The sequence below is a fragment of the Erpetoichthys calabaricus genome, chromosome 2 (assembly GCF_900747795.2).
Source record: "Erpetoichthys calabaricus chromosome 2, fErpCal1.3, whole genome shotgun sequence".
Lineage (NCBI taxonomy): Eukaryota > Metazoa > Chordata > Cladistia > Polypteriformes > Polypteridae > Erpetoichthys > Erpetoichthys calabaricus.
This window is the reverse complement of record NC_041395.2, coordinates 308,352,842-308,369,872: the sequence shown is the minus strand read 5'-3', so window position 1 is coordinate 308,369,872 and position 17,031 is coordinate 308,352,842. Positions and strand designations below refer to the sequence as shown.

Below are 17,031 nucleotides of genomic sequence, written 5' to 3'. Positions count from 1 at the left end.
TTAAAGAGGTTATGAAAAAGTAAAGGAAACATTTTAAAAATAACGTAACATGATTGTCAATGTAATTGTGTTGTCATTGTTATGAGTGTTGCTGTCATATATATATACATATACACATATACACACACATATACACAGATATACAGATATATTATATATACATATACACATATATTTTTTATATATATATTTTTTATATATATATAGATATATATATATATATATATATATATATATATATATATATATATATACACATACATACATACATACATACATACATACATACATACATACATACATATACACACATAGATGCACTTACAATAACATAGAAATCAATATAAACAACATTAACATCATTATCATATGAGAATATGAAGTAATATATAAGAAGCACATTTCATATAAATATAAATAATTAAACAGTAAAATCTTCTAGTATAATTTGCTACCGTGGCTTTTCGTTGGTCTGTCCAGGATTTTAAATCACCTGTAGCTTGCAAACTGTTTCACCTATTGACTTGAAATCTGGTACACATATAATACGTCACGTCTGCTATCCGCTTTATGGGTGATGATTGTATTACTCTTTTTATGTTTATTTTATTTTAGAATCGACTCCTATCTGCGCACACCAGGGCGGCCGTGGGCAGATGCGTATGGTGTATTCACTCCATGTTATCGTGCATTGCGCTGTCACTGGTATTTTGATAAAAGAATTTGAACAATATATAAGAAGCGTATAAATTATTAAACAGTAAAACATTAACATTTAAGAAGTAAAGTTACATTGAGTACTACTGCAGTGCCTTCAGGTATACCTAATTTTTTCTTTGCCCATTACATGCTTAAATGTATACATTTTTTGGTGTACCTACCCGAGAACACGCGACATATAACCGACCGTGGGAGAAGCATGGATTTTAAAGAAGCGTTGAGTTCATCTGCTGGTCTCCCTCGTGGAATAACTGGTAATGTTTCACTAAAATCTACAGCGAGTAAAACGACATTACCTCCTTTTTTTTTTGTACGATCTCTGAGATGTTGCTTTTTTCGGTTCAAGGCTTCATAAGCTCTTTTATGTTCCATGGTGTACTTAATAAGTACTAATTATCCCAAACCATCATCTTTGAATGTTGCAAGACTTTCGCCTTGTATGTAGATCGGGGTAATTACATTCATTGCATTCCTAGTCTGAATCACAATCTGATTGTATGGGTGGTTACCTGGCACTGTAGGGTTGCCACCCGTCCTTTAAAATACGGAATCGTGCCGCGTTTGACAATGAAATTGCGCGTCCCGTTTTGAATCAATACTGGACGGGATTTATCCCGTATTTTTTTAATCATTTTTTTTTTAAAGCAGCGTCTCATGCAAATCATCCCACACGCATTTTATGAAGATGCCTCCTTTCCTACTTTTGATTGGGTAATACTTGATGTCATCGTTAGTTTGATTGGTGTTTTTAACTGTCCAGTGAGGAGGGCGTGTCTTTTAAGTACAGTCTGCAAAGTGTTGGCACTGAGATGTGGCGTCAGCGCCATACTTGAAGCCCCTAACGTTGCGGTCAGCAAGTCGGCTAACATCCGCCATGTGCCGTCTTTCAGTTGCGAGAAGCAGATCATAGAATGGTTGAAACTGTTGCCCCTAACGTTGCGCCACGGCGTGTGGTTCGTTTATACCTCGTGTCTTCTCATTAAACTTTTATCTCGCGAATATGTTATTGCAATCCGCAGCGGGAGCGTTTCTATAAACTTTATTTAAAGTTACGTTTTACACCGTGGTTTGTTTCCCTTATGAACATGCTTGTATGCTTAACTCGCTCCGTTCTCAATTGTTTAACTAATTTTTTGCTCTTCGCTGTTTGCGGCTGTTCCTCCATTTCCCCCTACTTCGTTCTTTTATCTCGCGAATATGTTATTGCAATCCTTAACGGGAGCGTTTCAATAAACTGATTGAAAATAGTTTTGCATTTACCTTTTTAGTAAAAGGCGAGCTTTTAAGCCTGAGAAATCACCCCGTAAATGCACACGTTTAATTGGACATGTGTTAATATGTATGGTTACACAGTATTACAAGACAGTGAACAACGTCAGTTACCTTTGTTCCCTCGTTTGATAAAAGGTGAGCTTTTAAGCCTGAGAAATCACCCCGTAAATGCACACGTTTAATTGCACATGTGTTAATATGTATGCTTACACAGTATTAAAAGACAGTCAAAAATTAACGTCATTTACCTTCGTTCCCGCGTGCGACTCGTGCTGTAAATCTCTTTCTTGTTTTTAGTTCACGTGATTACGTAGGAGGCGTGATGACGCGATACGTGACTCCGCCTCCTCCATTACAGTGTATGGACAAAAAATATGTTCCAGTTATGACCATTACGCTTTGAATTTTGAAATGAAACCTGCCTAACTTTTGTAAGTAAGCTGTAAGGAATGAGCCTGCCAAATTTCAGCCTTCTACCTACACGGGAAGTTGGAGAATTAGTGATGAGTGAGTCAGTGAGTGAGTGAGTCAGTCATTGAGGGCTTTGCCTTTTATTAGTATAGATATATATATATATCTATATCTATATCTATATCTATATATATATATATATATATATATATATATATATATATATATATATATATATATATATATATATATAGTCTATATCAGGAGTTCTCAAACTCAGTCCTTAGGACCCACTGTGGCTGCAGGTTTTTGTTCCAACCAGATTCATAATCAGAGACACCACCTGATAACATTGATCTCATTTAATTAGCTGTTTTTTTCTCTTATTCTGCAGTCAGAAAAGCACAGTAGCATGATTTTTACATTTATAAAACATTTAGAAATATTTCTGCTTTTTCAATAGATTTAAATGCTTAAACTCTCTTTTGTTGATTTCATTATATTTTGCCCTTCCTCTGTGCAGTTTTCCCCCTTCGTTGTATCTTATTTATGGCAATTAAAAACAAGCAGAGCAGACACCCAGGCAAACAACAATGAATAATTAAGGGATGCAACTACTTTAGTGTTAGACCCTCTAATTAGTAAATAATAGATTAATTAAACAATTAGAACACCTGGAAAAGTAGAATGAAAATCAAGATAAAAATATTGTTTAACAGAAAAAAATTCATTATTTCCATATAACTGCTTGCTATATTTATCTATTTATTTTTTGCCAAGCTTAGTTTTTTAATATCTATATTGTTCCCAAAACACAGAACTTGGGAAACAACAGTTCACTTAATCAGCCCAGGAGTCCAATTAAAAACAGAAGCTGGTTGGAACAAAAACCTGCAGCCACAGTGGGTCCCCAGGATCGAGTTTGGGAAGCACTGGTCTATATCTATATCTATATCTTTATATATATATATATATATATCTATATCTGTCTATCACCCTGGCAAGTCTCCTTGGTCTCGCGGGTCTTTAAAATGTCTTTCGAGATTATCACGTATCGTAGCCTTGCTTTTGCTTTCCATTCCAGGATTTTCTTTTATATATATAGAGATACAGATATAGATATAGGGCGGCACGGTGGCGCAGTGGGTAGCGCTGCTGCCTCGCAGTTGGGTGATCTGGGGACCTGGGTTCGCTTCCCGGGTCCTCCCTGCGTGGAGTTTGCATGTTCTCCCCGTGTCTGCGTGGGTTTCCTCCGGGAGCTCCGGTTTCCTCCCACAGTCCAAAGACATGCAGGTTAGGTGGATTGGCGATTCTAAATTGGCCCTAGTGTGTGCTTGGTGTGTGGGTGTGTTTGTGTGTGTCCTGCAGTGGGTTGGCACCCTGCCCAGGATTGTTTCCTGCCTTGTGCCCTGTGTTGGCTGGGATTGGCTCCAGCAGACCCCCGTGACCCTGTGTTCGGATTCAGCGGGTTAGAAAATGGATGAATATAGATATAGATATATAAAGATAAATACATCTATCTATCTATCTATCTATCTATCTATCTATCTATCTATCTATCTATCTATCTATCTATCTATCTATCTATCTATCTATCTATCTATCTATCTATCTATTTCAGATGTGGAATGGCAAAATGGTTGAGGCAGCTTGATGAATGAGGTCTCCACGACTTAAAACAAATCCAAATCATATTATGTGATATCATCTAATGTGAAATTCTACTCCGTACTTCTAGAATTTTTATTTTTATACTGTATTGAGGATTTATTCTGTTCTATGTATTGTACTGTATTGTATTGACCCCCTTCTTTTTGACACCCACTGCAGGCCCAACCTACCTGGAAAGGGGTCTCTCTTTGAACTGCCTTTCCCAAGGTTTCTTCCAAAAAAAAACCCTTGTAGGGAAAAAAATGGGAGTTTTTTCTGGTCTTCTAAGAGGGTCAAGGCTGGGGGTCTGTCAAGAAACAGGGCCTGTTAAAGCCCATTGTGGCACTTCTTGTGTGATTTTAGGCTATACAAAAAATAAATTGTATTGTATATCCGGTAAACCAAACACAGGGGTTGGCGAGCAAAGCGAGGAGGGGGCAGAGCCCCCTAGTATATATATATTGTGGAGACTGGCTTGGATACAGACAGGCAGACACGCTCATGTCACCCAACACACGTTTATTTATGCTACTATTTACAAAGTCCAAGTGCCACAAACCCCAATCTTCCCCAAAATCCAGGCCAACCACTGTGCCTCTTTGGACCGCCTCCTTCTCTCTTTCTTGCACCTTGTCCTGCTTCAACCCGACTCCAGCCATTGAATGGAGGGAGGCAGCCCCTTTTATCCGTACCCGGATGTGTTCCAGGTGTGCACTGGCAATCCCGCGGACACGCCCCAGTGTGGCAGAAATGCCGGCTGTCCTCCCGGAAGCACTCCGGGTTTTCCCTCTCTTCTTCCCCCCAGCACTTCCTGATGTGGTGGAAGTACTGGGGTCCAGGGTCCTTCAGGCACACGGGCCCCTACAGGGTTGGGCTTCCAAGCCCTGTACCTGTGGCCCCCAATACAACCAGGGCGGACGCCCCCTCGCGGTCTGGAGGAGGTCTTCCATGAGATAGATAGATTTTATATATATATATATATATATATATATATATATATATATATATATATATATATATATATATATATATAGATATATATATATATAGATAGATAGATAGATAGATAGATATAGATATATATATATAGATATAGATATATATATATAGATATAGATATATATATATAGATATAGATATAGATAGATATATATAGATATAGATAGATATATATAGATATAGATAGATATATAGATATAGATATAGATAGATATATATAGATAGATATATATAGATATAGATATATATATATAGATATAGATATAGATAGATATATATAGATCTATCTATATATATATATATATATATATATATGTATATATATATATATGTATATATATGTATGTATAAGTATATACTGTATATATATGTATGTATGTATGTATATATATGTATATTCCATGATGCTTCACACATTATGTTTCAATATTATGTTTGCATTTTTTCATGGTAAATTTGTAATTGTTGTAGTATTAACTACGTAAAATAAGAATATGTTGAATAAAATCTAATTGCTCATTTTACTTTCTTATATTCATATTGGCAGCAACAAGCATAGTATAGTTTAAGGAAAGAAGACTCTAGGTCATTACTCTGTTGATGTTGTTCTGTCAACATTATCACATACTCTGCTGCACATAATACATTGTTATCTAAGCCATAATTCTGCTTGGAATTGTTTAATGTGCTAAACAGAAAGAGAACTTCAACTGAACAGTGGCAAACCCATGTGTATAAAAATAATCCCACTCCACAAATCAGTCCTTAGCAAGACAAGATAAAAGCCCAAGCCACAGAAAATACTTCTGTACACTCGAGGTCCTTTAGAAGTGTGTATTGGGTTAAGTTAAATAAAGAGTGAACACGTGAGTGAGAGATGAACTAAAGCTACATTTCCAGACCTGTGCAGTAGTCTCTTATAAATATTCTGTAATTATTTCTAAACTAACTTTTCTGTAGTCCAGTGCTTTCATCTAATTTAGGCAGGTTTTTTAACATTGCAGAAATTGGTACTGAATCAGAATACTAAAATCAAGAGATGTTGTTTTTTTCTGATGCAGCTCTGATTTCTAAAGGAAAATTATATAAATTTGATGGTGTAATATGTTTACGCACAGGTACCTGGACACATTCTTTTGGATTTTTGAAACACACTAAACTTCAGTTGTATTAGAAATAAAATTTTCTATCTCATTTAAATTTGTGATTTCTAGAAAATACTGATATATTAAATCATTACATAAGATGCTTGCTATTTTCTTTTGAATTCTGAAGCATTTTTAGCCCCACTACAATATTACTGACAACCACAACATATTTCTGCATCATTAGGCAGGAGCCAACCCTAGATGGGACCAAAACTAATTACAAAATATGCAGTGACATACACATGCATTCTTTTAACTCTAACTCTTTTGCCTGTATGTGTTGACTTGTGTATAATATATTGTTCAATGAGGATAATGAATTATATAGTTCATACAGATTCTGTCACAGAAAGCACTTTTATAAAGCATTTATGAACTAATTATTATTTTCTTGTGAATGGAGTGGTGTTGTAATGAATAAATCATTAAATTATACCTTGACAATTCTTACCTGTTGCCACATTTACAGCCTTATGAAAGTATATTTTCAGATATCAATAATTCTGTTAACAGTGGATTTTTTTTTTTATTTTGTGGCAGGTAAAATTCTTTTCAGGCGAAGTCATGTCCGAGATGTTGCAATAAAAAGACTTAGACCCATTGATGATTACTGCCGGGTAAGGGGTTCATTTAATTTTCTTACATAAAAGGGATGAATATTATGTCTTTATTGTGAATAACAAATTACATGAATTATTTAAAAGATCTGTTATCATAAAATATTTTATTTGTTTAAATAATCAGTTCCTTCGGAGTACTTCCCTTCTATTGTATGCTGTATCTTATGATATAAGCTAAAATACAGAAAAATGTAAGCAGGCTTGCTTTGCTTTAGCATGTTTGAGTAGCAGTCAATAATAAAAATGTAATCCAGTGATAACAATAAGCAAAAACACAAGAACATTCACCAACACCCAGTGCATATAGTGTACAGCAAAGGGACAGTAATTCCCATGAGCCTTATAGTTGTGGGAGCAGACCCTCAACGGAGATTGAGAGGTGTCCCCTCCTCCTGGGGAGTACCCCACAAAACAATGAGATGTGGCAGAACAAGTTTGGGCAAATAGAAACTATATAATAAACAAAACTAATATAAAATATATAATTAGGCAAATGGTACAAATATATAATATTAAAATAAACAATGATAATCAAAGAACCAAACGTGAAAAAGGACATTAAAAAAGAGAAAATAAGTGTAAGCTGCTTACAGAAAACAAAAGTAGAAACGTTGCAGGCCCAGATGACTATCATGTGGAATTTTCCATCTTGGTGCCATTATTATTAGCAGTGTTTATTGAAGCTAAAAGAATGCACAATGCTACTAAAACCTTACATGAAGTGTCAGTTACTGTCTTTGCAAAGAAAAGTAGTCTAGCGACAATGTGCATCATATAGTTCAGTCCCACTTCTGAATAACAATGTTAAGATCTTTTAGCTAAAAGAATAGAGAAAGTGATTTCCTCTCTAGAATCACAAAATCAAGCTGCATTCATTTAAGATAGACATTTAGTATCTAATTTTCAGTGCTTGTTTCATTTAATACTCTCCTAAAACATGAATTTTCAAAGGTTTTAATATGTCTAGATGCAGAAAAAGTATTTCAAAGAGTTGAATGGGGTTATTTCTCCCAGTAAGTCTTTTATGATGCAATTGAGCAGAGATGTTTATTAAAATTATGGTAAAAATTACAGTTGATTATGATTGTTAATCTTGCCTGACACTGTGCCAAATTGAATAACTGAATAATTAGTCAGCTTAATGTGCGTGTTTCTGGATGAATGTTAGCTACAATAGTAATGTCTTCATTTGCATATTTATCTGATTGAAAAAAAGTATAATGTTCTCAGGTTGTTTTTTTTTTTTTTTTTTTTAATTATCATTATTAGCAGAATTGAAAGTCAAACTTGGGGATATAGCCAGGGCCATAGCTAATAGTATATGCTGTGTTTTACAGAATAAGCATAATAATGTGCCAAACAAGTAGCTGTTGAATGAAATGACAACCAGGACAATTAATAGAGGCATAAGTAAAAGAATAGAGGCCCCCAGAATACCATAAACAGGCACTCAAAACAGTGTAAAAACATCAGCAAGCATTATGGTTCTTCATAAGAAGTACTGTATATAATAGATACGAATTGATTATTGCTCTTAAAGGGAGAGTTTGGTGTTTTTCAAGTAGGTGTTATTTCGTCACAAACTTGGTATATATACATTTGTCACACAAAATTGTTTTCTAAAGTTAAGTGCTTTCTATTAATTAAAAAAAATCTGTATTGCAGTAGTGCTTTACATTGTAGTCTGTGGGGGCATAGAGGAAAGGCTTAAACCAAACACACGTGTAGCAAGTTTAAGAGGCATTTAGATAGATAGATAGATAGATAGATAGATAGATAGATAGATAGATAGATAGATAGATAGATAGATAGATATTTTAACAGACTTTGTACATATAAATGTTACCTTAATACATTTTTTAGAAATTAATAACATTTTACAAACTTGACATAATTAATATATGCAGAATTCGATATTTGAAACTCGGACAAATGAACACCAATGTCATGAATTATGTAACTTTGTATTGTACATACTATATGCTATTTTGATTGTAGAACTTTGTGATATGTTATGTGAAATTTATAACTTAAAAAATTTTCTCAGTTTCTAAACGTCTATAAAAAAGCAAAAAGATGTGTATGTTCTTCTTAAAGTTCATAATTAGCCCTCATGTTTGGGTTTATTACTATATATATATATATATATATATAATATACATACATACATACAGTTGCATGAAAATACTGTCATTACCAGAGTGCCACCCAAAGCAATTACCTCATCTCCTCACCCCATGCAACACCTCTGTGAGCCCATAACCCTTTCAAAACATGGTCTGGATATCTTATGAGCCTTGTCTAGTTTTGGTTTCTAGTTTAACTTTGATTACAAGTTTAAAGTATTGAAATATGTTGATATTTTTATGAAAATTGAGCTTTCTTTGTCATATAATAAACATTTGCTTTGATTTAATGTGTCTTGTTTCACATATTGTCCATAAAGTACTTCAACCATTTAAAAATGATCACACCATTATTATGTTAATTATTATGTACTATTTAAAAAAGGGCATACAGTAAATGACTTGGTTTAGTAATTAATTAAAAAAAGTGCGTTATTGTTAACTTGATTGGATCATTATGTTATTCACAAAGATTGGAAAACATTATGCATAATTTGTTAAATCATCTGTTAAAGTAACAAGACTAGGAGTGCAATGAGACCTTGCAACCAGATGGACACATAGATACAGAGGTGGACACACAGACACTTGTCCTTTAATTAAGGTGGATGGTTAGTCAAAAAGACTGAATTGGCAATATGCATACTTTGCTAATCATGGAAATGAAGATGTGCCTCTCAAGCTCCATGTGCCTATTTTAATTCTTTATTTTCTTCCTCACAGTCTCTTGTACGTCTGCCTGCTTTCATCTCACAGAGTGAGGATGTACTGAGGTTTTTTGAGACTCGGCCTGAGGACCTCAACCCTCCAAAGGAGTGAGTTTTCCCGTATAAAACCTGCATTATGCCTGTATATTTCTTTTTATATTGTTATCAAGGAAGCCTTAAAGATTCTTGGTTCAGAGTGTTTAACAGATTTTCAAGATAAAAAAGGAGACCTGTGTCTGCCTGGGGGGTTGCAAACCGGGATCCCAAGTTGTTTCGTTGTGTAGTGGGTGCGGCAACGCACTGTACAAGTGCATGCTCCCCAACTTGACTTGACTTGACTTGCAAATGGGGTAAATTGCACAGGTTGCATAAAAAGTCAGAAGTCAAACAAAGAGGACTTAAAAACCTTAAGGGACAAAGATCTTTTTATTTTATGGCTTTCCATCTACAACATGTTTACTCGAACGTTTTTGGCAGTTAAATTTTTCAAACTGAATTTTGCACTGATGTTATCTCTTAATTATGCCTGTTTGCATGATCCCATTTGTGATTATTATTTTGCTATCTAAACATAATTATAAGAAAGACTTTGAAATATGAGAAGTTTTCAGATGCTGAGCTATCTACTTTTTGCTGGAAGGAAATTTCTCTGCGTGACAGGAAAAAGAGAGAGTGGCATACAGGAGTAGTCTGTGTGATTATTTCTAAGAATAGATGAAAAGAAATAAAATTACATTGGCAATGTTTCCTTCATGTAATGTCTCTTTTCCAGTCATGTGAGAAAAAAATCTGCTGTGCAGAATTTGTAGCTTATATATAAAAAACATAAAACTTTTTAGAATTTAGAATCCAACATTTTCAGTAATTAGTAGAATTTACTAATTGGTTTTCGAAATGAAATAATTGTATATTCATTCAAAGGTTAAATCTGAAGGCAGTGTATTTATTACAAATATTTTGGATTCTTATTACTTCAACTATAGATAATAAAATAAAACAAACCAAGAAGACAGTTATTATATGTGTGTGTATATACAGTGGTGTGAAAAACTATTTGCCCCCTTCCTGATTTCTTATTCTTTTGCATGTTTGTCACACAAAATGTTTCTGATCATCAAACATATTTAACCATTAGTCAAATATAACACAAGTAAACACAAAATGCAGTTTGTAAATGGTGGTTTTTATTATTTAGGGAGAAAAAAAAATCCAAACCTACATGGCCCTGTGTGAAAAAGTAATTGCCCCCTGAACCTAATAACTGGTTGGGCCACCCTTAGCAGCAATAACTGCAATCAAGCGTTTGCGATAACTTGCAATGAGCCTTTTACAGCGCTCTGGAGGAATTTTGGCCCACTCATCTTTGCAAAATTGTTGTAATTCAGCTTTATTTGAGGGTTTTCTAGCATGAACCGCCTTTTTAAGGTCATGCCATAGCATCTCAATTGGATTCAGGTCAGGACTTTGACTAGGCCACTCCAAAGTCTTCATTTTGTTTTTCTTCAGCCATTCAGAGGTGGATTTGCTGGTATGTTTTGGGTCATTGTCCTGTTGCAGCACCCAAGATCGCTTCAGCTTGAGTTGACGAACAGATGGCCGGACATTCTCCTTCAGGATTTTTTGGTAGACAGTAGAATTCATGGTTCCATCTATCACAGCAAGCCTTCCAGGTCCTGAAGCAGCAAAACAACCCCAGACCATCACACTACCACCACCATATTTTACTTTTGGTATGATGTTCTTTTTCTGAAATGCTGTGTTCCTTTTACGCCAGATGTAACGGGACATTTGCCTTCCAAAAAGTTCAACTTTTGACTCATCAGTCCACAAGGTATTTTCCCAAAAGTCTTGGCAATCATTGAGATGTTTCTTAGCAAAATTGAGATGAGCCCTAATGTTCTTTTTGCTTAACAGTGGTTTGCGTCTTGGAAATCTGCCATGCAGGCCGTTTTTGCCCAGTCTCTTTCTTATGGTGGAGTCGTGAACACTGACCTTAATTGAGACAAGTGAGGCCTGCAGTTCTTTAGACGTTGTCCTGGGGTCTTTTGTGACCTCTCGGATGAGTCGTCTCTGCGCTCTTGGGGTAATTTTGGTCGGCCGGCCACTCCTGGGAAGGTTCACCTCTGTTCCATGTTTTTGCCATTTGTGGATAATGGCTCTCACTGTGGTTCGCTGGAGTCCCAAAGCTTTAGAAATGGCTTTATAACCTTTACCAGACTGATAGATCTCAATTACTTCTGTTCTCATTTGTTCCTGAATTTCTTTGGATCTTGGCATGATGTCTAGCTTTTGAGATGCTTTTGGTCTACTTCTCTGTGTCAGGCAGCTCCTATTTAAGTGATTTCTTGATTGAAACAGGTGTGGCAGTAATCAGGCCTGGGGGTGGCTACGGAAATTGAACTCAGGTGTCATACACCACAGTTAGGTTATTTTTTAACAAGGGGACAATTACTTTTTCACACAGGGCCATGTAGGTTTGGATTTTTTTTCTCCCTAAATAATAAACACCATCATTGAAAAACTGCATTTTGTGTTTACTTGTGTTATATTTGACTAATGGTTAAATGTGTTTGATGATCAGAAACATTTTGTGTGACAAACATGCAAAAGAATAAGAAATCAGGAAGGGGGCAAATAGTTTTTCACACCACTGTATATATATCTATACTAATAAAAGGCAAAGCCCTCACTGACTGACTGACTCACTGACTGACTGACTCACTCATCACTAATTGTCCAACTTCCCGTGTAGGTAGAAGGCTGAAATTTGGCAGGCTCATTCCTTACAGCTTACTAACAAAAGTTAGGCAGGTTTCATTTCGAAATTCTACGCGTAATGGTCATAACTGGAACCTGTTTTTTGTCCATATACTCTAATGGAGGAGGCGGTGTCACGTATCGCGTCATCACGTATTACGCCTCCTACGTAATCACGTGAAGTGAAAACAAGGAAGAGATTTACAACACGAGTCAAACGCGGGAACGAAGGTAAATGACGTTAATTGTTGAGTGTCTTTTAATACTGTGTAATTGTTGAGTGTCTTTTAATACTGTGTAAGCATACATATTAACAGATGTGCAATTAAACGTGTGCATTTACGGGGTGATTTCTCAGGCTTAAAGCTCGAAGTGATCACTCGAGTGAAGGCAGCTTCACAAAAAAACAGATCCTTAACAAACTGTTATTGGTATATTTTACCTCAATTTTAAAAGGTTTTCTTTTCTTCTTAATAAAAATTTAAAAGCAGAACTTCGCCGGTGCGAACCGCTGGGATTTGAGCGACTGACGCATACAGACATATTCATGAGTGCAGGTACTTCGGAAAGAAAGCACCGTGTAAACCTAAAGTTTAAATTAAGTTCGTAGACCTACAAAAGGTTGCCATTGATTTCAGGCAAGATTGCTTTTCTCCTGTACAACTATATGTTGCATTCTCAAGAGTGTGCTTGCACAGCTTGGTCATATTACAACCGGAGTGCTGAACTGACAAACTGGTATACAAACAGAACAATCGTAAAAACAGGATTAAATAAAAAGGCTGCTTCCGATGGCGAAGCAACGAAAAAGGAAGACCTTATATGACATTCTTTTATAAAACAGCGGAGAGGCTGTGTGAAGTCAGCTACACAAAAAAACAGATTCTTAACAAATTGTTAGTGGTATATTTTACCTCAATTTAAAAAGGTTTTCTTTTCTTCTTAATAAAAATTTAAAAGCAGTACTTCGACGGTGCCAAGTGTGGGGATTTCAGCGACTGACACATACAGATATATTCATGAGTGCAGATACTATGGAAACAGAGCACCGTGTAAACCTAAAGTTTAAATTAAGTTCATAGACCTACAAAAGGTTGCCATTGATTTGAGGCAAGATTGCTTTTCTCCTGTACAACTATACGTTGCATTCTTAATAGTAAGCTTGCACAGCTTGGTCATATTCCAACTGGAGTGCTGAACTAGACGATAGATAGATAGATAGATAGATAGATAGATAGATAGATAGATAGATAGATAGATAGATAGATAGATAGAGATATATATATATATAGATAGATAGATAGATGTGTATGTATGTAGATATGTATATATGTGTATATATGTCCATCCATCCATCCATTTTCCAATCCGCTGAATCCGAACACAGGGTCACGGGGGTCTGCTGGAGCCAATCCCAGCCAACACAGGGCACAAGGCAGGAACCAATCCCGGGCAGGGTGCCAACCCACCGCAGGACACACACAAACACACCCACACACCAAGCACACACTAGGGCCAATTTAGAATCGCCAGTCCACCTAACCTGCATGTCTTTGGACTGTGGGAGGAAACCGGAGCGCCCGGAGGAAACCCACGCAGACACAGGGAGAACATGCAAACTCCACGCAGGGAGGACCCGGGAATCGAACCCAGGTCCCCAGGTGTCCCAACTGCGAGGCAGCAGCGCTACCCACTGCGCCACCGTGCCGCCCGTATATATATGTAAATATGTATATATATGTGTCTGTATGTGTATATATATATATATATATATCTATATATATATATATATATATATATATGTGTGTGTATGTATGTATGTGTGTATATGTATGTGTATATATATGTTGATATATGTATATATATGTGGATGTGTATATGTATATATATATGTATATATGTAGATACAGTATGTGTATATGTAGATATGTATATATAAGTATATATGTTTATGTACATATATGTTTACATAACCTCTTCAATACACTACTTCTCCGCTGCGAAACGTGGGTATTTTGCTAGTATATATATATATATATATATATATATATATATATATATATATATATATATATACTAATAAAAGGCAAAGCCCTCACTCACTCACTCACTCACTCATCACTAATTCTCCAACTTCCCGTGTAGGTGGAAGGCTGAAATGTGGCAGGCTCATTCCTTACAGCTTACTTACAAAAGTTAGGCAGGTTTCATTTCGAAATTCTACGCGTAATGGTCATAACTGGAACCTCTTTTTTGTCCATAGACTGTAATGGAGGAGGCGGAGTCGCGTATCGCGTCATCACGCCTCCTACGTAATAGACGTGAACTGAAAACAAGGAGGAGCCCCAAAGAGCGCTGAAGAAAACATTCTCCGTCAACCCCCACACTCCCCCCGCCCTTCCGCACATCACGGCATTTTCGTTAATGAAGTGAGGTAATACTCCAGCTCCACCTTCTTCACAAGTTCGTTCACTAAATTATTTGTCAATTATATTTCACAGTAAGAATTTACAGCACAACTCAAACGCGGGAACGAAGGTAAATGACGTTAATTGTTGAGTGTCTTTTAATACTGTGTAAGCATACATATTAACACATGTGCAATTAAACGTGTGCATTTACGGGGTGATTTCTCAGGCTTAAAAGCTCGCCTTTTATTAAAAAGGTAAATGCAAACTGTTTTCATTCTGAAGGGCACAAACCACGTTGGATTTCAGCCGTTAAACGCGCAAAAATGTCGGTACACCAGATAAATAAGCGCAACATATTATCAGTTGTATTGTATGCTTACAATACATATAGAAATGTGTTAATCGTTAACTAATAGTATGGGATGGTGTTTTTCGACTCAGCTACAGATGCCGATGTAGACCAGAACTGCTTTGGAAAAATATGAACTGCTTGGGGCCGATCTGGAAGAAGGTAGCGCAGCTCCTTGATATAAACGATTCCATGTCTTGGTGGGTTTGTGTAGCTTATTGTCAATATCTTTACACCTGTTTTTAAGACTTATTGACTGAAACGGGCTTTCACGAAAAAAGTTAGGGCTTTGCTACAGGATACACCCTCCACAAGTTAAGGAAGTAAAAATAAAGGTATATATTTCTGTTTTATTTAAACCTTTTAAGTTCGTATGCATAGCCACATTTGGCTGTTTTAGTTTTTTTTTTTCTTTCTTCAGTAATATTTAATCTCCTTAAAGAAAAACAACATATGCATTTTACTTTTTTTGTATCTCTTTAGTAATATTTTAGTGTAAAAGGATAACCCGTATTTAAACCTCTTATGTTACTTTATAAAGTTATTTTACACAATGTTGAAAAATTAATAAGAAAGCTACATATTTTGGCAGCTGCTGCTTTAATTTTCAATGAAATGAAAAAAGCTCTCCAAGAGAAAACCTCAATGAAGAAGAAACAGTTTGCACTATCTAAAAAGGAGAAACCCTCATTTATAAAGGTTTGCTGCAGATGACTTAACTGAAAATAAATGAATAGTTCCTATGTGTATAATACATATTTATCTATTTGACTTGTGCCTTTATTCCAGCAACTTTCAACATCTGAGGTACAATTTGTTACATTACTTTTGTTTTTTGCAGCACAGGCAGGTGAAGTGACTTCCTCAGGGTCACACAGTGGTGTCAGTACCAGGATTTGAACTGACAAGCTCCGGGTTTGCTGAAATATTACTGAAGAAAGAAAAAAAAAGAAAACGGGCAAATGGGGCTATGCATACAAATGGCCATCCTTCCATTATCCAACCCGCTATATCCTAAATACAGGAGCCAATCCCTGCCAACACAGGGCACAAAGCAGGAAACAAACCCCGGGCAAGGTGCCAGCCCACCGCAGGGCACACACACCCACACACCAGGGACAATTTAGAATCGCCAATGCACCTAACCTGCATGTCTTTGGACTGTGGAAGGAAACAGGAGTACCCGGAGGAAACCCAGACAGACACGGGGAGAACATTCAAACTCCACGCAGGGAAGTGAACCCGGGTCTCCTAACTGGCACCTTTCACTGCGCCACCATGCTGCCTGCATACAAACTTAAAAGGTTTAAATAAAACAGAAATATATACCTTTATTTTTACTTCCTTAACTTGTAGAGGGTGTATCCTGTAGCAAAGCCCTAACTTTTTTCATGAAAGCCCCTTTCAGTCAATAAGCCTTAAAAACAGGTGTAAAGCTAAATTTGCAGCACCGCTGTTCAATTACACTTGCCTAACGCCTCTCCTAAGGGGAGATACGGTGGGATCTGGGCATCAGTCAAAGCACCAATCACAGGCCCGATTAGAAAGCGGGAAGCTGTGATTTATCGTCTCCCTCCCATGTAACAATCACAGCCCGTGTTACAACGCACTATGTATGTATGTGTTTATGTATATATGTATATGTGTGTGTGTATGTATGTGTGTATATGTATGTGTATATATATGTTGATATGTGTATATATATATGTATATATATGTGGATGTGTATATGTATATATATATATATATATATATACATGTATATATATATATATATATATATATATATGTATATATATATATATGTATATATATATATATATATGTATATATATATATATATATATATATATATATATAT

At 36.0% G+C, this 17,031-nt stretch overlaps 1 protein-coding gene across 2 annotated transcripts in view; it reads left to right on the top strand.

The window, feature by feature from the left end:
* Positions 1–17,031, top strand: part of sh3pxd2aa (SH3 and PX domains 2Aa) — a 370,390-nt gene that overhangs the window by 150,026 nt on the left and 203,333 nt on the right. For both annotated transcript variants that reach the window (XM_051922164.1, XM_028795863.2), the window contains exons 4-5: positions 6,741–6,817; positions 9,670–9,761. In XM_051922164.1, coding sequence (XP_051778124.1) covers positions 6,741–6,817; positions 9,670–9,761 — 169 coding nt within the window. The remainder of the gene's footprint in view (positions 1–6,740; positions 6,818–9,669; positions 9,762–17,031) is intronic.